At 40.9% G+C, this 21771-nt stretch overlaps 1 protein-coding gene across 9 annotated transcripts in view; it reads right to left on the reverse strand.

The window, feature by feature from the left end:
* Positions 1-21771, reverse strand: part of lyst (lysosomal trafficking regulator) — a 51016-nt gene that overhangs the window by 25100 nt on the left and 4145 nt on the right. For 4 of the 9 annotated variants that reach the window (XM_030747898.1, XM_030747897.1, XM_030747895.1 and 1 more), the window contains 8 exons: positions 18052-18250; positions 14817-14907; positions 9900-12000; positions 5171-6119; positions 4900-5061; positions 2450-2606; positions 233-444; positions 51-117 (listed from right to left, as the gene is read on the reverse strand). In XM_030747898.1, coding sequence (XP_030603758.1) covers positions 51-117; positions 233-444; positions 2450-2606; positions 4900-5061; positions 5171-6119; positions 9900-12000; positions 14817-14907; positions 18052-18243 — 3931 coding nt within the window. In that variant the 5' untranslated portion in view covers positions 18244-18250. Of the gene's footprint in view, positions 1-50; positions 118-232; positions 445-2449; positions 2607-4875; positions 5062-5170; positions 6120-9899; positions 12001-14816; positions 14908-18051; positions 18251-19496; positions 19600-21771 lie in introns of those variants that run through there. The other 5 variants (XM_030747888.1, XM_030747892.1, XM_030747891.1 and 2 more) reach the window with 4 other exon arrangements.

The raw sequence follows: 21771 nt of genomic DNA on the forward strand, positions 1-21771 counted from the left end.
TATCGGTTCAGATCAGATCAGATAAAAATAAGGCAGAATGAATAACAAACCTGCAAAAGAGGGGTTTGTCTGACTGAGAATGTTGTGAAAGCCAGACAGGATAGTTTTGACTCCTCCCTGGGAAAACAAGAACAAAGGAGTCAGACATTTTCTTCAGACCACAGCTGTAAAGTAAGACAAATATTGGAAGTGGTTAAGAGTAGCACAAAGAGAAAACAGTGGTTAGAGGGACCTGGTCATAAAGCAAGGCAGCATTGTGGCGGTTGGCGTGTACTGCACCGAGCAGGCTGTGAAACACATGACTCAGAACCTCCAGGTCTGGGGAGCCCGAGGCGAGAAGCTGCAACTCCATTGTGCAGATCTCTGGGAACAGGAGCACGCCTCGCCCGGGCCCGTCTGGCACCGCCGCAAACTCACGCAAAACGCTCGACTCCACCTTCAATCCTAAGAAAGCCAACAGAGGAAGATCAGAGACGCAACAAGAGACTGGCACACAGGTGGGAGGGGGGTGTTAAAAAAAATGTCACACACAGGCACAATCTGCTGCCTTGTGCTCCTTGAGCAGCGTGATGATCCAAAAGCATTCCCTCCTTTGGTTTCTTGGAGGCAGTGCATAAAAATGAACTCGCTTCGGTTCTGTGCTCAGCCTCCGAGCAGCTTGGGAGTTCCCTCATGTTTTCCAGGAGAGCAGTCCAGCAGGCTCTCGCATGGCTGCTAGGGACTCCTTTTCATTAATGAAGCTTGGTCGTCGTCTTATGCACTGCTACACAGTTTGTTACAATCTACCACTCACACATCCGCGCACATACTGCTTTCAGTAAATATAAACTAAAAGGCACATAAAGACTGTCATCCCTGTCTGCCTCAATAGCACATTATGCGGAGGCTTGCGTTTGGTCTGTGGGTAAATTTAATTGCAGCAAGCCCACAGTGTGCATTTCATGTCACGTTTCACTATGTTTATGTTTTTTATCCTTTCAATTAACCTCAGACAATAAACACAAGGAGCTGGAGCTGTGTGAATGCAGTTAAGAGACCAGGAAATGTGAGGAGACAGCAGCTACTGGAGCCAATTTGGACCAAAAAGAGAAAAGCTTGAGGAGTGAAATTGTGGAATTAACAACTTTATGATTAAATATTTCATAATTTTGAAAGCAGAACTACTAAATTCATCCACTATATTACTGTGTTACAAAAATAGGTTGTTTTTTTTTTTTGCGTTTTTTGGCCACAGCGGCTTTTGCTAGCAGTGGAGAGAGACAGGAAATGGGGGAAAGATACAGGGGAAGACACGCGTGTAAATTGGCGACAGGCCCGGACGCGAACCCGCGCCACCCGCACCGCAACGCGGCATATATATGTGGTCGCTGGCTTCACCACTAAGCCACCCAGGCGCCCACAAAAATAGGTTTTAAGTCAGTGTGACACAAGGAGCAGTCATTGGTGATTGTGCTCAGTTACTTAAGATGATGTACCTACCATTGAAAAAGGATTTTTAGTGTTGAGATTGATTTCAGAGAAAGACAAGATAAGGATAATTGCCAAATAACTGATACTACATCAGCTGGAGCTGGTTTGCTCAATATGACTTCAGGTTAAAGATTCTCTGTTTGTCATGACATAAGAGTTTTCCAGGAAGCTAAAATTTCCATCTGATGGAGAGTTTAAGTCACAAGATCCAGCTCATGAGGCCAAAGAATTTAGCTGCCTGCATCTGTAAAATGGAAAACAATGACTTTATTCTGAGGGGATAAAGTAAAAACAGTGTAACTGGGCTCTGTTCTGAACCTCTAAGGCCAGAGCAGCGAAACAGAGCTGACACAAGAGGTTCAAACTCATTTTCTGCTGTGTCATACGCATGCATTAAAAACTAGCCACTGTTTATTGCTACACATCCTCCACAGCACAAAAAAGGAGGATGCGTTTTTTTTTCTTCACATCAAAGTAACTGTCTACATGTGTATTTGCGCTGAAAAAAAGTCTAAAAACCAAGACATTATTAAACATAAAAATATTTCAGTAAATGCACAGAACTGCAGTAGTGACCAATCATTCAGCAAAAAAGATTTAATTAAAAGTTGACAGTGTGAGAAACGAGATTTCCCAAGCCTAAAAATCAGCAGGTTTAGAGGTTATAACCATCACATGGCCCCTCGATCCATCAAGTTTAGTCTGTTGTTGTTATCGCCAATAAAAACTAAATGCAGAGAAGACAAATACGCAACGTAAAAATGACTTGCAGCATTCTTAAAATAAGCTGAGGGTTGAAAAAAGAATATGCAGTCAATAGTAATGAGACTTGTTAGTGTAAACTGTTCAAGTAACCAGCCTCTGCAATAATATCTGAAACTGTGAGGTATGTGCAGCAGCTATGGATGCTTCAAGAGAAGTAAGTGAGAATAAGAGTGTGTGTGTGTGTGTGGTTGTGTGGTAGTAAGTGTGGGCCTACCCTCTTCCTGCTTGGCCATGTCCTCCGGGTTGCTTTCGCTGTCGGCGTCGTAGCCCTCCTCCTCCCCTGGGGGCTTGCCGCCGCAGCTCTGCACTTCGTCCACCTCCTCAGACAGATCGCCCGCTGGGACCGCCCCCTCCGCCAACACCTGGAGCTTCTGGCAAGAAGAGAGTGAAAGAGCAAGAGCAGGAGCGAGGCAGAGAAAGAGGAGGGTAGAAAAGAAAAAAAAAAAAAAACTCATGAATTCCCCATACACTTCAAATAGAACCCAACCAAGTTCAACAGCTGGTTAACTTTCAAGGAGTTTGTAAGATAAGATTGCTTTCGCAAGAGCTTACCCAATACTTTTTTTTTTTTTTTTAAAAAAGGTCCTTGATCAAGAGTATTTTAGGATAAAATGTAAAAGGCGTGACAAGTGTCATGCCTGATGCAGTGAATAAACTGCCCTCAAAATGGGGAAAAAGAAAGTACAAGATTTTTGGTCATAAGACGAATATCAGCTGACTTGCAAGGCGCTCACACATCCCCAGTTTGTCGACATGAACAGTCATCATATGTGCATGAAGGCAAACACACACACACACACACACACACACACACACACACACACCAATTTCCTGGTTCAAAGAGGCTTATAGTAACACATACTTCTATTCCTTTGAAACTAATATGAGGCAGCTTTTATATTTAATTATGGGCGAACATTTTTAAAAGAACAGCCTCATTCAGTGGACAAACTTTGCGGTGGAAAACTAATCTGGGTGCTTCAAGCACATACTTGTAATGGTTAAGTGAACATCACACTCTGCCAATGCTCACTGAGAAAGAACTAAGCTCTTAGGAAATAGGTAAATCTATTATATAAAAAGCTAAATCCTCCTGTGTTGGAACAGGCTTAGTCAGACAGGCATTTTAAGACTTGAAGAAAACACATTTAGGGCTGTGAGACAGGAGACGCCGACTTCCAGTCATTTAAATGTGGATGGCTATCTCGTTTGTGTTTACCTTATTTGCAGGAACAAATAAAACACATTCATATCTTGTCTTGCGGGCTAGTGAATCCTAAATTATGTTTAACAAAGCCTGCAGTGATAGTGGCACTGTTAAGGAGATGAGAGCTATAGAGGCTCATCTGTACTAAGAAAAATGAGAAACTGTCAACACGTGTGAAGATAACCAATTAAAAAAAAAAAAAAGTTTTCAGTATGTTAATTAAATGAAGTCTGTTTGAAGGGCTGACAGCGGAGTGTAAAATTCACTAAAACAAAGAAGCATCAGCAGCAGGCTGGGTTTCAAAATGAGGCTGCATCCACTGCCGGCTCCACACAAGGGCTACAATTATTTACGTTCACCGTTTCTGTTGTTGTACATCAGGCTGATAACAGCTGCTTAGCAACATAGTGTGAGTGGCCTTACACAGCAGCACTGATGCTTGATAACACTTGGCTGGAAAATGGTTTTCCTCTCATTGTACGCTCGCCTCTTAAATAAACACCACTGCTCTTTATATTTTACCACGGCGCTCAAACACACGCTGTACATACAAAAGATGCTTCACTCTGCTGAAAAAAGGCAACAAAATGAAACGTGCAATTTTCACTCTTTATGAATGAGCCTTTGATTTATTTTTTCCCCTCAAGCAAGGATTTATTATCCATCTGACTGGTTAATAGTGTCTGCTGGTGGAAGATGATGAGTTACTAAGACTGGGTCACAAACAAGAAAATGCAGTTTGTTTCTGATCACACAGGCTCTCACCCCTGCCTGAAACCTTTAATTATGCCCTGTTTTTTTGCCCTTCTGCCAAGTTGCTGAAATCAGGAGGACTGGCCACTGGAATTTGTTAGAAACAGCATACAAGAGACAGAAGAAGCAGCAGGCAAGAAAGTATAATTAAGAATTTTTTTTTTTAAAGTAATAACTATTATTGAGCCAACTGGACACACAGGGGCAAGAAAGGTGTATTTGGTGAGCACTGTAAGCCCCCCCCAGGCCACCAAGATACTACCTTTAAAAAAAAAAAAAAAAAAGGGAATAAATTAACTTATAGCAACTTTCAGTTAGTAACCTGATATAGTCAGTTCAAGCACTCGGTGACATAAGCAGCAGGTCGTGGCAGGAAGTAACTGTTGGTCTAAAAAGGGGATTTTTGCAGTATTGTGAAAAAGGGCACATATTATGCAAACAAAAACAAATAGTTTTAAAAAGAGATTTAAAAAAAGATTAATTTTAATGAGTAAACGGAACGCAGCCGAACAAATAAAGATTAATAGAGAAACATTTTGCCAAAAGCTTTATACTGTGACTCAATGTGATCAACAATGATGGCACCTCACTGCAGAGGGACATTTTATTAAATTTTTTTTTTTTTGCTACATAAGTGTTTCATGAAACTGGAAAATATTTATTATAGTAACTTCACTCACAGGTTCTCCCAAGCCAGGACTCACCCTGTCTGGCTTCTCCTCAGGGGGATCGGGACAGGACGACACCTCGGCCAAGGCCACTCTCAGGAGAGAGTCAAACAGGGGTATAGCAAGGTCAGAGTTCACCACCCCAGAGCGAGAGAGCTGGTCTCGCACCTCTAACAGGGTATCCTCCACTGACTGGAGCTATAACCAAGGGGAAAAAAGACAGTTTCTTTTTATCCAAGTTAAATTAATTTCTTTTTGTGGCTGACATATTTAGGGATAAATTAATTAAACACATTGCTCAACATACCTGATAAGAAAGCTCAGGCTCTATCCTCTGCAGGGCTGAGTTAGCACTGTGTAGACAAATTGCCAGCAAAGCCTCAAGGAGACGAATACTTTGTAGTTGCCACTCTTCCTCGAGTTTCTTTGCTGGATCTTTGGTCTTTCCTTCAGCTGGACTGGTGCTGCTGGTTTCAGATGTATCATGAGGACTCTCCTCCAGTCCCAGTGAAGTGGCTGTAGCGGTGGAATCAGGACTGCCTTTACCTTTACCATCTCTCTTCTTCTTTGCTTTTCCATCCTTTGTTTTACAGGAGAGCTTCTGAATAACCATGGCCATGAGGCGCAAGCAGACATCCAGTCCTCCCAGCCTGAAGAACTGTCTCTGGAACAAAGGGCTGGCCAGATAAATCCACCGGCACACTGACCATACATCAGCAGCACGTCGTAGCTGCTCTTTAGAGGGCAAGGCTACGCTGTCTGGGGACAGGTATGGCAGCCGTCCACCCAGAGGTTCACTCGCTGTACTGTCATAACCTGAAGTGTCTTCAGAGTCGTTGGCAGAGTCCCGGTCAGAATCGGCCTCCTTGCTGACGCACAGGAAGGCCACACATAGAAAGAGGTTGATAACGTGGAGGTGGATCTCTGTTCGGCTGCGTCCTGGTCCACGGGCCTGCCCGCTACGGCTCTTATGTCGTGGATATGCCTCCTTCAGACCTTCATAGAACTTGCTGAGACTCTGTGTGCCCTCTCCAATCCCTCTGGGCCCCAGTTCCTCAGCCAGGCCTAAGACAGCCTCCCTTTCTTCAGCATCAGCACTGTCCAGCTCCTGAAGCAACCCATCAGCCTGCTGGTTTCCACTGCCTATTATCAGAGTCTCAAACACCTTCAAAGCGAAAGAGCGTGTCTGGTCCAAGTAGACTAGCTCTGTCACCTGGTTGAGTCCATTACAACTACTGAAAAGGTCTCTGATCACCCTATAACACAAAAGATGAGAAACTAAGTAAAATTAAAGAAAGGGCACAGGCATACACACATACATTTTACATTTTAATAACTTAATCATTTTTTATATTTAAATGCACTGTGCCATTTTTTACCCCTTCATAAAGAATGGGTATAAATAAATACAAATGTGAAAAAGTTGGGAAGCTTTAAAAAATGTAAACACAAACAGAATGCAATGAAATGCAAATCTCATACTTTACAAACCGATATTTTATTCACAATAGAACATAGAATACATATCAAATGCTTAAACTGAGAAAATGTATCATTTTAGGTAAAATATTAATTCAGAAACAGCTGGCGGAACATTTTACAACTAATTAGATTAATTGCTAACAGGTCAGCAGCATGACTGGGTATAAAAGGAGCATCTCAGGGAGGAATTTTCTCAGAAGATGGGCCAAAAAAAAAAAATGTCTACAAATTGTGGAACAGTTTCAGACTAATGTTCCTCAATATAAAATTGTAAAAACTTTGAATATCTTAGTATAATGCATCGTTTACATAATATCATGAAAAGATTCAGAGAATCTGGAGAAATCTCTGTGCGCGAAAGACAAGGCAGTGCCAACTGGGCCCCCAGTTGTTAAAAAAAGAAGAGGGGATGCTACGCAGTGGTAAACATAGTTCTGTCCCAACTTTATTGAGATGCGCTGCTGCCATCAAATTCAAAATTAGCAAATATTTTTCTTAAAAATGGTGCATTTACTCAATTTAAAGCGGTCATATGTTTCTATGTTCTATTGTGAATAAAATGTGTGTTTATGACATTTATAAATCACTGCATTCTATTTTTATTTACATTTTACACAGCATCCCAACTATTTTTTTTTTTTTTTGGAATTGGGCTTGTACATTTTATTAGCCAGGAAAAATAAAGATGTTGACAAACTGAGTAGATGTGGAGAGCACACACAAAACTCTCCGACAGCAGAGCTCCCTTATTAAAATAAACAGCACTGCTCAGTTCAATCAGACAAGTGCAGCAACCAGCCAGCAGCAGGGGGAAAAAAAAAAAAACCTACTCTCATCACGCAGGAGCCTTCACACCCCAACTCCATTTCTTCTCATCATGTTGCAGAAATAATTCTCTCTGGCACAACACCCCTACATAAATAAGTCATCATCTGTGCTAATGCACATGGACAAACCTGCTACACTTTAGCTCCAACTTTATTTACTGCATTTTCTTTGCTCTCCAGTGTGTTTTCTGCTTCATCTTTATTCTACTGAGCAACATGAAAGACAAATTCAAGCCTTGTTATCTTAAGGCGAATCGTATATTTACTCAGGAAAACAGAGCTGACATTTTACCCTTTTAAATTTGTTTACCGTTGATATACACGCACTACTGAGGCTATGATGAATAATAAATGACGCCATCAAAGCAGAAGGTAAATTATGGTGAAAGGATAAAGTGTCACCTCTGAGTGAAATCAACATTTGGTGTGGAAAAACAACTCGAGAGAAGTGCTAACATTACAAACTGACTAAAATCCCACAAAAACACTTTAATCTCAGCATGGAGTTTTTCTCTGCAGTATGCAGTGAAACAGATGTTCGGTTCCAGCTTTGAGACGGAAACAAATTTAACAGATTATTAACTTGTTGATTTCTTTTATCTGATTTAAACCCTTTCTCTCGCCCTCCTTTAAATCAATGTAGAGTTGATTAAATCTGCCTTTTCGCAACATTTCCTCCTTTCACGAGTGGTCTGAAAGTCCATCGGGATGACTATTCATTAGTCTGCATATTTAATGCTCACTTCTGAAAAATATGATTTCTGTTACGCAGAAACCGACGAGAGCAGAAGATGATGTAGTGGCGCGCAACAGGTCAGACGATGTGCAACTTTGAAAAAAAAATTGGTCGTCTTTCGGGTTATCTTTCGACAACTTTTCTTGCGTGTGCAGAATGCATAAGAAGGTGATGTAAAAACCACTTTAGGAGAATTGGTTACAGGTGAAGGATGATCACACAAATATTAAAATTCAGCCCCCATCAATTCAGGCACTGAGGTTTCTGAGACCACCAAAGGCAGAAAAATCTGACGCATATCGCTCAAAACTTTTCCCACTCTACTGAAGCTCCCGACGAAGCTTCAGCCTGTCTAACTCTTTCATGAATGTGCCCAGCATCAAAAGATCTACGGATCCTATTTTCTCCTCATTTACATCTGTGTCTATCAACCTAAACAACACAAGGTTTGTTGCTTTATTTGGAGAAAAAAATATGGCCCAGTAGATGGAGCTGTATAATCTAACCTAGTGAAACTGACCACATGAAAAAAGACGAGTGGTTTGACTGCATGCAACTGCAAATTGAGAATCAATGGAGACTTTATCATTTTGATCCTGGCATGTTGCAGACTTTACTGAAAAATACGGTCCTTCTATTTCAGGACAGACTTAGCATCATAGTGAGCTAACAATGCACCAGTTACCCTGCATTCTGTGAGCTAAGGCTTTTTAATAAACCACACCAGTACCACTGGATTACATCCATCCTATACTGGACCACTGAATGTGGCACTTTTTTTTGTTTTTGTTTGGTCTCAAACATCATTATTTTGCAGTCTCTTTATCAATTAATCAGACAAAAACTTACACAAAATGATCATACATTGTATAACTAGCTGCAGGAATTTTACATATAATTACACTGCAAATATCCTCTGATGTATTATTATATACGAATCATTTAAATTAAAAATTTTGGGACACTGATTTGAATAGCATTTAATGCTATGTTTTACACATTCAAAAATTTAATTTTCTTAAAGTATTTTTTAGGAGGATTAGATAGAAAACATCACAAATGTCAGTAAAACCTGCAGAGAGCAGAAAACACTCTGAATTTTAAAAAAGAAAATCTATCAGGCTACTGCTGACAAATCATCCCAAAGCATCCAGCCATCTATTTTCTAAACCAGCTGAGCTCGTTGAGGGTCGCAAGAGGACGCAACCAATCGCAGCATGTGCAGAGCAGAAGCTGAGACATAATCTAGACAGGTCACCTGGGTTAACACGCAAACAAAAACCTCTGTACATCCCATTCTATGGGCATTTCAGTGTTTACCTGTTTTTCTTTGGATTGGCTCAAAGCCTCAGAGGTCTACGGGCAGCTGAGAATATCCATGCCAAAAGCAAAAATACAGTTTTACACAACTTCACATTTGCCGGCATTTTGATAAATGCATTTGGGCAAACAGCACCTGCCTCTGCTACTCCACTGAACTCACAACACTGTTACATAAACTGTCAATAATCCTCTATTGCTCACTCAATTCACAAAGCAGTAGTAAATTATTGATTAACATTAATTAGCAATGACCTGGAGGGATAGATCTAATGACAAAGAAAATTCCAAGTAGATTAGGTATCCTACTTTGAACTGGCGGATTATATTTACTTTAGCTCATCTTATTAAAAGCAGCAGAATCCATTTCATGACTGAGAGATTTGCAAACTCTTTCAAAACAAACATCTGTATCACTTGACTGTAACAAGAAATTTATAAAACACATTATTGATGCTCCTGAATATGCTCATAACCAAAGAACTTTGTTACTTTTGACAGGCCTTTTCTATATCTAAATCTAAAACACAGATTTGGATGAATGTTTTATGTACAGAAACTGGCACAACCCTGAAATACTACAGGAAAAAAATATACCACCCAAAAAAGAAAAAAGGTAAACAGGGAAAAGTAAGACTCATATTTTAAACTTTACTTGTCAAACGGCTCACCTTGATTTGAGAAGCGAAGGCAACGTTTGTAGGTAAACAAGCAGTACCTCCACAGGCAGGCACTGCGTGTGATAGCTGCAGACCTGAGTACAGACAGCAGAAACTCCCAGCTGCTGGGCGTGGTGGGCCAGCTCTACCCCTCTCTGCAGTACAGGGTTAAAGATGTGTGTGTAGAGCTGCCACTGCACTATAGCATTGCCCCTCTGAGTTAGGTGGCACACATGGCCAGCTATCTGCTGACTTAGCTGCCAGTCCTCGCCAAACACTAGCTCTTGGTAGGCCTCCAGAGCATTCCACTTCCACAGCATGTCCTCGGCACCCCCTCCACTTGGCAGAATACCCTGGGAGCGGTAACACAGGCTTGTAGAAATAGCTGAAGGTTCCCCATGCTGCAATGTCTCCTCGAGGCCTGGTAGCTGGCTGCTGTCCAGAGTGCAGATGTTGCATGAGGCCAGCTTGGCTTTTTCTGAAGGCTGTCCTCCACCAAGCTGGTCTAAGATCAGTCTCCCCAGGACACTGAGTACATGAGACTGGTAACTACGCAGCCCTGGAGCTCTGAAGGCATGAAGTAAGGGTCCTACAACTGAGCGGGGGTCCATACAACAGCAGATTCCAACAGCCTGCACCCCAGCTAACACCTGCAACACAGCTGGCCCACTGGGGGACAGGCGCTGCAGGAGCCGCAGGCATTGGTGGGCACAGGCAGCCAAGCAGCAGCAGCGCTCAGGATAACGGACTGCTTCACCCTCAATCTCTCCGCTGCCCTCTGCGTCCTCTTCAAAGGGGTTCCGTCTAGCAGCCTGCTTGAAAGCAGAGACCGGCAAACCTGACAAGTCTCTGTGATGATGCAGGAAGTGGGAATATTCACAGCGACGATGGCGCCGTCGGGCACATACAGACTGATGCAGCTGCTCTGATTTTGCCTTCTTTACAGCACTGACAATCTTGAAGACCCCTGCAATGAGACCTCGTAGCCTCTCTGAGGCTTCACCTCCAACTTTAGAATCTCTGGCCCTGCCAAGTCCCTCCAGTCGAAGCACTGTGGTCTCAAAGAGCTCCAAGCCACGGTGCTGGACAAATTCATGGATGAGCTCTAGAGCTTGATTAAAGAAAAAAGGGTTGGGTGTGGAAGCCTGCAAGCAACCCAGCAGCACTTGGAGAACTCCCTCTAAAAGCTCCGGAAGTAATAGCGCTCTGTGGCGATAACGAGAGAATGAGAAGTCATCCTGAATCTCCTGTAGAGTCTTCTTGGGCCGGGGAGCGAAAGGGTTACTCTGTCTGTCCAAGCAGCTCCGGATTTTGAGGGTGGCTCGCAGCAGGTCTGTTAGACTACGTCTCAGGCTGTCTGGAAGGCTGTCATTCTGACTCACATCCACAGACATTAGGTGCAAGATGGTTCGTAGTAGCATCCTCTGAACTAGTGCAATCGGCTCCTCTGTCCAGCCTCCAGCAAGCTCCTCTGACCCTGCCCCACCTCCACCTTCTCCCCCTGGACCACAGCAATCTCCAAACTCAGTAAGGATCTCTGTGAGAGTAGGTACTACACTAACAGCAAGGGCAGGGTTGTGATTGATGCTCATGTCAAATTTACATACTTTCTCCAGCAAGGAAAGCAACACATGACAGAGATCAAAAGGTGAGTTTTCCATGCGGTTGAATATTGATATTGCAGCTGGGTCTGTTAGGGTTTCACTGTCAGCCATCTGGGATCCAGGGGCTCTGGGATGTGGATATGGGGCGCTCATGGTTTCTGTGGTGGTGGTGCCGGTTGATGTGAACTGTGAGGCCTCTGAACGATGATGCTGACAGCTTACCTGGATGGTGGAGCCATGTGATCTTCGGCTCCTTGTACCACCTAGGCCAATTTTGTCTTCAGAGTTGGCTTCTGAATCTGAGGTAGAAACCTGAGACTTGCGAGCATCTTTTACAGAGTATCTCTGAGCTGTTCGCCGGGACCTCCGTGACTTCCAGGTACCACTGCCAACACGGGACCTCTTCCCAGAGGTCTGTTCATCTGTTGCAGCCTTCTGTCCTGCTCTGAGAGGGACGGCCTTCACCTCCTGGCTCAGAAATACCTCCAGCAGGGACGGCAGGGTGAAATCTGTCAATAAATAGAAACACCTATCATATTTGCTCAGTGTAGACAAAACAAACAAACAAGTACTTCATCATGGCTGCAGATAAATGTGAGATACAGATGTGATAACCTTGTGTGGGTAAAATATAGTAACCTTTCAATCTACAATGGCACCCTTTATAAGTCAAAGTCAAAGTCAAAGTGAACTTAATTGTCAATCAAACCATGTAATAATACATTTACACAGAAGACTGAAATTCCGTTTCTCCAAACCCCCAAAATGTGCAGTATTAAGAACAAAAATGACACACAACTAAGCATAAAAACTGAAGCATAGATTAAATATAAAACACTACTAAGCATAAAATGTAAATAAATAAATATCAACAAATCACACAACATAAGACAGGTAGTAGGGATACAGTTTCTAGTCTAAGAACAACATCTTATGGATGTTTTGCGTTATTATTTATTGCTCTCTGACATGAACTTGCCTAAATTTTTGCCATACAAAATTCCTTCAGTTAAAATGTGTTTAAAAGGGTATGGGTGTGTGTGTGTGTGTGTGTGTGTGTGTGTGCCTGTTTTAAATCCCCTCACAACATTTCAGTGGGATTAAAATCTGGACTTTTCTTTTGTGACTAAGCCATTCAACACCACCCCATTTCTTATTTTTGTGCCATTCCTTGGTGGATTTCTCAGTGTCCTTAGGATCATTATCCTATTAAAAGGTCCACCTCTGTTTAGATATTCAGACAAACAGCTTCACAGTATCATCAAGTAGTCTTTGATTCAACGTTAAACCACTGACAGCAAGATGCCAAATCCCTGCAGCAGCAAAGCAACCTCAAACCATGAGATTTTCTTCACCATACTTCACAGTTAGTTCGATGCTCTGCTCCTGAAAAGCTGTCTTTAATCTGTGCCCAACAAGTCTACCATTATTGTGACCAAACTTTATTCCAAAATTCATGTTCTTTGCCCATATGTTCCCTGGCAAACTGTAGTACAGCTTCAATGTTGTTTTTGGACAACAAAGCCTTTTTACTGGCCCTCCACACATGCAAGTTAAACTTCTTCTGTCTTTTTCTGATTGTAGATGCACGCACTGTGTCACCAACAGTTCCAAGAACTACCTGCAGATCCTGAAATGAAAGTTGGGAGGGTACACTGAGACAAACACTATTTTTTTTTAAATATCAAAATTACTACTTCGTAGCATAATGCTCAGCTGCATCTCAGCAGCCATACCCTGTGTGCTCAAACACTCTGGGAGCAAGAATTAATTAAAGCAAAAATGTCTAGGGTGCATGTTAGAAAGGATCAGCAGCCCTGCACTAAATGCCAGTGTCATCCGGAGGTCACAGGATTCTGTAATCACTGCTCTTCTCCTGTTCTGTGGCTACTTGTGCTCCTAACACCAACATCATTCATAATGTCATAAATGGTTAAAATTGATTCATCCATTTCAAACTAAGTACAGTACGGAGTTTGTGTTGTGCAAGTAAAGACCTGAAATAAAAATTAATAATTTAATAAGGACATTAGAGACACAATATAAAGTCAAAGTCAAAACCAAGGCACACATATTTCAGTTTCTTCACGTACAGTACTGTGCAAAAGTCTTGAGCTACAGCTCATTTCCTTATAATTTGCTTCCAAAGAAATGATAATCGGTATCAGGTCTTATGGAGTGACCTGTTTGAGAAGAAATTCTGACATTTCTCAGGGTTCTAGCCAGCAGTTGATCGCCTGGTGAGGATTTCACCGGTTCACTATCAGAATGTTCGCTATTACCACAATTAGGAAGTGGGCGGGGCTATTAGCAGTAGCAAGTGGTTGTCTGATACCCAGGGAGGAGCCACCAGTCATTCGATCATCTGATCCCACTGGGCTGTGAATTTTTTCTTGCTAGATCCCTGATTTTTGAGTCAAACTGTCATCACTAAGTACGGAGGAGCTCAGGAGAGAGGTCCAACAGTGAGTGTCTAAAGCCATCAGTAAAAGACGGTGGAGGCTCTGTCACGGTTTGGGGCTGCAGTTCAGCCAGTTGTGCTGGGGATTTTGCAAAGATCGATGGAATTATGAACACATAAAAGGTACCATCAGATTTTTGATCCACCATGCAATACCACTGGGAAAGCATCTGATTGGAAACAGCTTCATTTTTCAGCATGACAATGATCCCAAACAGACTGCCAATGCAGTAAAAGCATACCTGGATAGAAAACCACACAATGCAACACTATCAGTCATGGACTGGCCTCCCCAGAGCCCGGACTTCAACATTAGTGAAGCAGTGTGGAATCATCCTGACAGAGAACGGAACAAATAGCAGAAAACATCCAAAGAAGAGCTTTGGATGTCCTTTGAGAAGCCTGGAGAACTATTCCTGAAGACTACTTAAAGAAATGACAAGAAAGCTGCCTCAGAGAGTTTAGGCTGTGTTGAAGAATAAAAACTGTCATATCAAATACTGACTTTCAGCATTGACTTATATACTGCATTTCCATGTGTGTCTGAACGTTTCTGTAAGTCGCTGAACCCATTTCTCCATTCTCCTAGCAAAGTACTATAAACCCACCAAACCTGATGCTGAAACATTACTTGATAGCAATAACTTCAAAAGAATAATGTAAAAGCTGGAAAACAAAACAAAATTTATAGCTAAATACACATGTAACACATTTTCAAATGCAGTCTGCAGTTTAGTTCTTTTGTACAAACACTGCTACTGGTCGCACCTCACAGAGTAACTATAATGGTTAGCTAATTTTATAATTCTACAATGAAGTATCTAAAGTGAAATTTTTAGGTACATGTTATGTGTGGGTACTGACCTGGGGCTTTTTCCTCCTGTACGGGAATCTTCCAGACCAGTGGGAGCAAAGACAGCAGCAAAGTCAGCAGCTCCTCCCGACAGGTCAGCTCCTGATAGGGCAAAAAAACCACACTGAGTTTACCTAGAAAGCCTCCCTTTGCTTCTCCTTTTTTCTCACACTCCAATGACACACCAAGACACACCCACCATCACACTTGGTTTGCACTACTTTCAGCAATTATAACAATTAAAAATAATGTCACGCACAATATTTGCTTTGTATTGAAATGTAACAATTTTAAAAACGTCTTTCCGCTAGAAATAAACTATTTTTTATATGCACCTTTATTGAATTCGTTATTTAATCTTCAATGCAAGTGTGGCGAGGAGCAATGTAGCAGCTACTTGACAGACTTAGTTGTGAGACCTTGGGGATCTCATGTCTATCCAGGGGATTCCTCCTCCAGGTGTTAATTAAAAATGATAAACCTACTCTTCCATGTGTGAATTAAACAGCTTTCTGATTTAGCAAAAACACACAGTACGGTCCATTTATAATGCACGCTGACATATAATGCATTTAAAAAAAGAGTGCAATCTATAAATGCAGTTTATTTCATTCCAGGATAATTCTGAGCATTTCAAAGTCTTGGATAAATTGAAGGGAGAGAATAGAAAAATGTTTTTTCCACAAAGGTTCAATATAGAAGAATGTGAACATAAGAGCAAACAAACTTGGAAATGCCCAAAGGAGTGTATTAATAGCATCCTTGGCAGAGGATGAAGTCTCACTCCCTCTGTGTTTTTCTAATTGGTGCTTCTCTTGTGTTTTTCTGGTCCGGAGGTAAGTGAATGTTAGCACGACTGAACAGCCGTGGCTCTAGTGTACTTGTAAATGAAATGCGAACACAGGGCAGGAGCTGTGGCCAACGTGCCCGTTTGTTTTTGTTCAAGACATCGGTGCTCTGAATGTTCTCTACCTGCAATGGGTGTGTCAGTTTTTACTGTTTGTGGACAGAAACGACTAACACTGAGGGTCATTAACTGCATGCAAATCACTAATCCAGTAGTATTTTCATTACATATACTAATAATATTACTCTGGGGGTTTTCACAAATACTTTTACTTCCATTAATTGATGACTTCTGTATAGTCTCAGCATTAGTCTCAGTTGAGCATTAGAAAGCTGAACTATTAAGCTGAAATGAAAGCGATGACAGCCGGCTGATGTTTCACACATCAACACACTAACTTAACACATTTAGAGGACACACAAAAAAAATAATTTAATTAAAAAAACCAAAACAATTGAGATTTTATGTTTTAAATATGACTACAGGAATCCTGTTTATGAGTTCGACTATGTAATGCCTAATTGTGCTGCTACCATTAAATAAAGAGAATTTCACTGAGTAGATCTGAATCCTCTAAACTAACAGAGTGAAGGTGACACAACGTGGGAGGAGATAAAATCAGAGTGGAACAAACGCTACTCAAAATACATTTTCTCACAAACTACATCTATGATTTAAAACCTGATTTATTTGTTAAGCAAAGGTTCTTTATAATGTGAAGGCTTCATTCAACCTAGGACACTGCTGATGCACACAGCTACACATGAATGCATCAGACTGAAGGCTTGGATAAAAATAGAAAATAAACTGAGTGGACTTTAAATAAGCTAAAAGATATGAATGAAATGAGGCAGTGGGGACGCTGACAAACAGGACTTTTTTTCAGATGCTGCTTGGCAATAAAATGATGCAGTATCCCATCTCTTCACACCAAAACTGTTCTTATGTAAGTCTACTTCAATGGTCAAGAGACACTGTAGCAGTCTGAATTATGCTGATGTTTAGCCTGTTTAATCACTATTGTCTCACTTGAACTTTCTATTATATAAACATTTTAAAGGTTCACTCAGCAATTGCAACATATCCTACAAAGGGAATCACTGCAGAAAAACACTGCACCATAACTTTCAGCGGTCAATTCTTCCCCAAATCCTCTGGACCTTGAATCCTTTTTTCACACCAACTATTGATGGGAAGCGCTCCAGCAGTCATGTGAAAGCTGCTAAAGTCACTGCGGATAAAAGAATCCCCTAAACTCTTCCTTGACCCAGAAAAACTCACCGATCAAATCGATATATAAAAAAACCACGGTGCACTCTAGTGTGGGCTCCGAGGTGAAATCTGCAGACCAGTACACTAGTGTGTAGGCAGAAGAAACGTCAGAGCCTGGTGCCAGTTAACAGAGAAAACAAAACCTGTCTCTGGAAGGCATTTCCTATTTAACAGGAGCACCTCAATAAAGGCCTCAACTCACTGCCATAGACAGCGTTAATAAAACAGAGTAGAAAACTTCACTTATTTCTATGATCTAACATCATAGGGGATTTTTTACAAATTTTTTTCACTGAATCAAAAAATACACACACACACACACACAATATATATATATATATATATATATATATATATATATATATATATAAAAAAGTGCTACTCATCTGTTAAAAAAGATTTGCATCAATTTGCATAGAGCAGCAACAGAAAGCCTGTCTTTCTGCAGTCATTCATGTCATCAAACAGTGTGTGGGCATCACAAATTTCCTCTTATGATAAAAATCACCTCGTAAGTTGTGTAAACACCAGAAACAGATGTGCTGCAGGAGCCTAAATTGCCTCTAAGCAAATAAAGAATACTGTCTTTGTGGTAGTAAAATAATTGGATATAGTGCCTGGAAATTCCCTAATGTGAACAAAGTTTCTATGAGAGCACAGAAAAGGGTTTCTGATAACCATCAAACCCCATTAGAATTTAAAACATGCAGCACGCTCGACTGAATGCCATCTTGTTTGTTCATATGACTTTATGGAGTCTTATTAGTTCATAATGTGCATTTCTCTAATCCACTGTGATAATTAAATATTTCTTTAAGCTGTCTTTTGTATCATGTGTTTTTACTACATTGTATCTCTACTGCAAAGTCTGTCTGCAGTTTCTTTTTGATGAAGTGATTAGTTGATGCAATATACGCATCTAGAAATTTGAATCTGATATTCTGATGTTGAGCTGCATAAAGAAGCTAAAAATATTCATTAAAACGTGAGCATTTATACCTTTAAATGTCTGTAGGTTCTCTGTTACCTCTTTGTGCAATTGTCATGCAGGAGCGATTTTTTTTTTTTTTTATCTATAATCAAAGTCAAACCAAAAGTCAGGATGGGTGCACTTGACCTCTCCTTACCTGGTCAATGATTGAGTCCAGGGTACTGAGCAGCAGGAAGCCCCGACCCCTGACCAGGTACTCGCCCAGAGCCACCATGTGGCTTTCTTCCTCATCTTCCTCCCGCGCCTCCGCTCTTTGGGCCACAGCGCTGCAGAGTTGATGCACATCAGTCAGGAACTCCCTCGCCAGTGTGTTACTGGCCCCACTCATGTCTGAGCTACAACAGAAGGCGAAACACATCATAATGCTGCAGACAAAATCTGAATTCTCACACATCTACACACACTCATAAATATCTTGGATTGCCATATTATGAAACTGAAAAATTGTGGCTTCCTCTTCGCAAGCATTCATAGACAAACCACTAAAAATACACCAAGCTACTAGCGTGTTCGTGACTTAACTCACTCAGTAGAGAGCAGGTAAATTCACTGGCAGTCAAAGCAAACCCAAATATTTATGTAAGTGGAAAAACCTCAGCTGTGGAAGCAACCTAAAGAGAAATTAATACATTTAGAGTTCAGCTCTGACTCTCAAATAAAAACACGATAATTACAGTGCAATGACCCATGAGGAAGCACTTGAATGTGTACTGTAGCAAATACAGACACACTCAGCATCCATTTTGTCTATTAATGCTCACTTAGTTGTAAAAGCAACAACTTTTGCCATAGTATGCTGAGATGGCTGCGTAACTTTCTAATATGAATTATTGCTGTGAGATCTACTAACTATGAACACACTCTTTAATTTAATGTGACAAAACATAAGTTTAAATCGCATTAATTCAACCTGTGTTTTGTAAACTGCATTTCCTGTACGATGCAGCGGTAATGTCACTGGTGATGTCAGGGCTACGACACAAACGCATGAGACGAATGAAAACCCGCCAAACTCGACCCCCGCAAGACTAGATGAGCCATTGTAAAAGCAAAAAAAAAAAAAAAAATCAATGATCCAATTACACTCACTATGATCAAACATAAAACTGTTGATTCATATTGGTACCAAATCAAATAAGATACTGCGCTTATTCTACTGAGAAAGCTATTTAAAGGGCTCCAACTTGTATGCGCACGCCTGCCACAACCACATGCACCACGAAGCGTAAGACACACGCCTCACACCTCCTTCCATCACCGTTACGGAACAATTCCTATTACACACAGCTCAACGTGAATTCAACACACAGCCTCAGGACTGAGACATGATTAACTCCAGACACAGCCAATAACTCAGCGTTCACACTTAAGATGTTTACACTTCTCCTCTAATCCAAACCTACTTACAATATGATGATCTACACACAGGAGGGCTTGGTTAATAAAATCTGCAACATGTATTTAATTGAAAATCCCATTTCTGACACAAGCCTCTGCAACACACACACACACACACACACACACACACACACACACACACACACACACACACACACATACACATAGTCCTTCTTATCTTACCAAATGTCACTGGGCCAAATAGTTTCCTTCCAGTCATCTTTTGTGTGCTCCAAGCTTGACTGCAGCTCTGCTGGCTGGATCTGCATACCATCTCACATGACTGCTGACTGAATTTTCTGTTCTGCAGCACAAATTCCATTAAATTGGAATTTCAAATGGAAGCTTTTCAGAGTCGCAGCAGATCAGCGTATCACATGAAAGCATGTGATGTCACATGGCGATGGGAGTGGCCCCGAGATTACTGATCAGCCCCCAGTGCCCTGTACTAGACCTCGACCATCATTCACAGTAATTGCCTTTGTATCCTCCACTGCAACAACTGAGAGGTGTTCTTTAATGCACACAGAGCCGTGCCGAGGACACACAGTAAAAGTGTCAAAAACAAAACTTCTTTTTAAGCATTTACGACCTCAAACTTTTGGCTGCTTTCATCTTTACAAATTAACCTTGCATGGTCATGAATTTCCAATGCAAATTTTAATTAGATTTTTTTTCCCCCCTACTAGTTCTAATTACACATTTCCAATCAGTAAACACCATTTCTATAAAGATGTGAAATGTAAAAAAAAAATCATGTTTATTTTCTAATTTATTGCAGTTCCAATACTGGTGCTAATTAAGGCCATAAGGTTTCTAAAAAAAAAAAAAAAAAAAGAAAAAGGCACTGTTGGAAAGAGCAGCGAGCTGAGGATATGTGCTCCTAGCTAGATTCTGAAAAGGAGAAGGCCACAAGAAGAAAGAAGATGGAGTAAATATGCTAGAGAAAAGAGAAGGGCATGCTCCAGAAAACCCAGTTATACCAACTGGTTTTATGAGGTAGGTGTGCACAGTCCCTTTGCAGAGATCTGCAACTCTCTCTCTGAGGACATTTACCTTTCCCATGTGGAGTTTGAACATTTGATTATGCCCACATTGAGCTGCTTGATTTTTTTTTTTTGTTTCACTATAATTTTTCAAACACTTCTAACAACTTGTTGAGATTTCAAGCTGAAATTCAAGACATGTTTAGGACTTTTTTTTCCAATGGCCTTAACTGTGCCCCACTTATAGGTGGTACCACAACTGGGAAGCATTTATATCTGATAAATGGGTGCACGGCTTTGCATCTGATTGGGCTTGCATAATTTAGGGTCCCAAATCAGTTGATGCAGAAAATTTGGAAATGACTGATTATAGTTGGCAAAGGCCTACATTTTTATAAATGTCACAGTGAAAACTTCTGTACATGAATAAATAAATCAACACATCTACTAATTTGTGCTGAAGAGAGACAAAAAAAAAAAAGACAAAAAAAGGTTGATGTTTTCCACATCAACCTAATTCATTCAAAAGCCACCAAATTTAACAACCAACCTTTGGATTCCAGATATCACATTTTTAAACACGTGTCTTACTGTAATCAGTGCTGTGTGTGCAGCATTTTCCATTCCCTCAAATATTTGCTTAAAATTTAAAGCATTTGATAATTTATGAAAAGGTTTTTGAAGACACAGCCTGTAAGTTATCTTCTCAGGGAATAAAAGGGTCTGGGGCAAATTCATGTGCAGTGTTTAAGAAATTTATTAGTCCTCCACCCAGTGTAAGATTTAGGCCCTAAATTGACAGTACTGACAATTACCAAAATAATTTGAAATGTTTTTATAATGGTTAATCCAGCTGTACGTGCAAGCTCTTAATCAAAATTATATTTTTAATACTTGCGTTCTTAAACAGGAAAAAACAGTTTATTTTAATGTTATGCTTGATTCCTTTTTGACTTCTCAGAGAAGTCCAGTGTGTCCAGTAGTCAAATTTGGGTATAAAAACTTTTTTCTTTTTTTTTTTTCCTTTTTTACAGTCCTTGCTTGTCATTGTCTAATCACCTGCTTTGTCCCGTTACCACAACACTGTAATTAGAAATTCTGTATTTAGAAATGATTTCCATTCTCATTGCAGATGTCAAATTTTGTGTTTACCCCAGGCCAGTTACTGTGACGTTCTTCACTCAAACGGAGTTATTAACGGGGCGCGCGGGTGGCTGTGTGGGCGACCACATACATACATGTATGCCGTACTGCGGTGCGGGCAGCGTGGGCTCGAGTCCCGGCCTGTCGCCAGTTTGCCCACGTGTCCTCCCCTGTATCTTTCCCCCATTTCCTGTCTCCCTCTACTGCCAATAAAAGAAACTGTGGCCAAAAAAAGTTTAAAAAAAAATAAATAAATAATAATAATAATAATAATATTGAGTTATTAATACAGTAGAGGCTTTGTTCAGCTGTTGCTTGAGTCATGCATT

Source organism: Archocentrus centrarchus, chromosome 15 (genome assembly GCF_007364275.1).
Source record: "Archocentrus centrarchus isolate MPI-CPG fArcCen1 chromosome 15, fArcCen1, whole genome shotgun sequence".
Classification (NCBI taxonomy): Eukaryota; Metazoa; Chordata; class Actinopteri; order Cichliformes; family Cichlidae; genus Archocentrus; species Archocentrus centrarchus.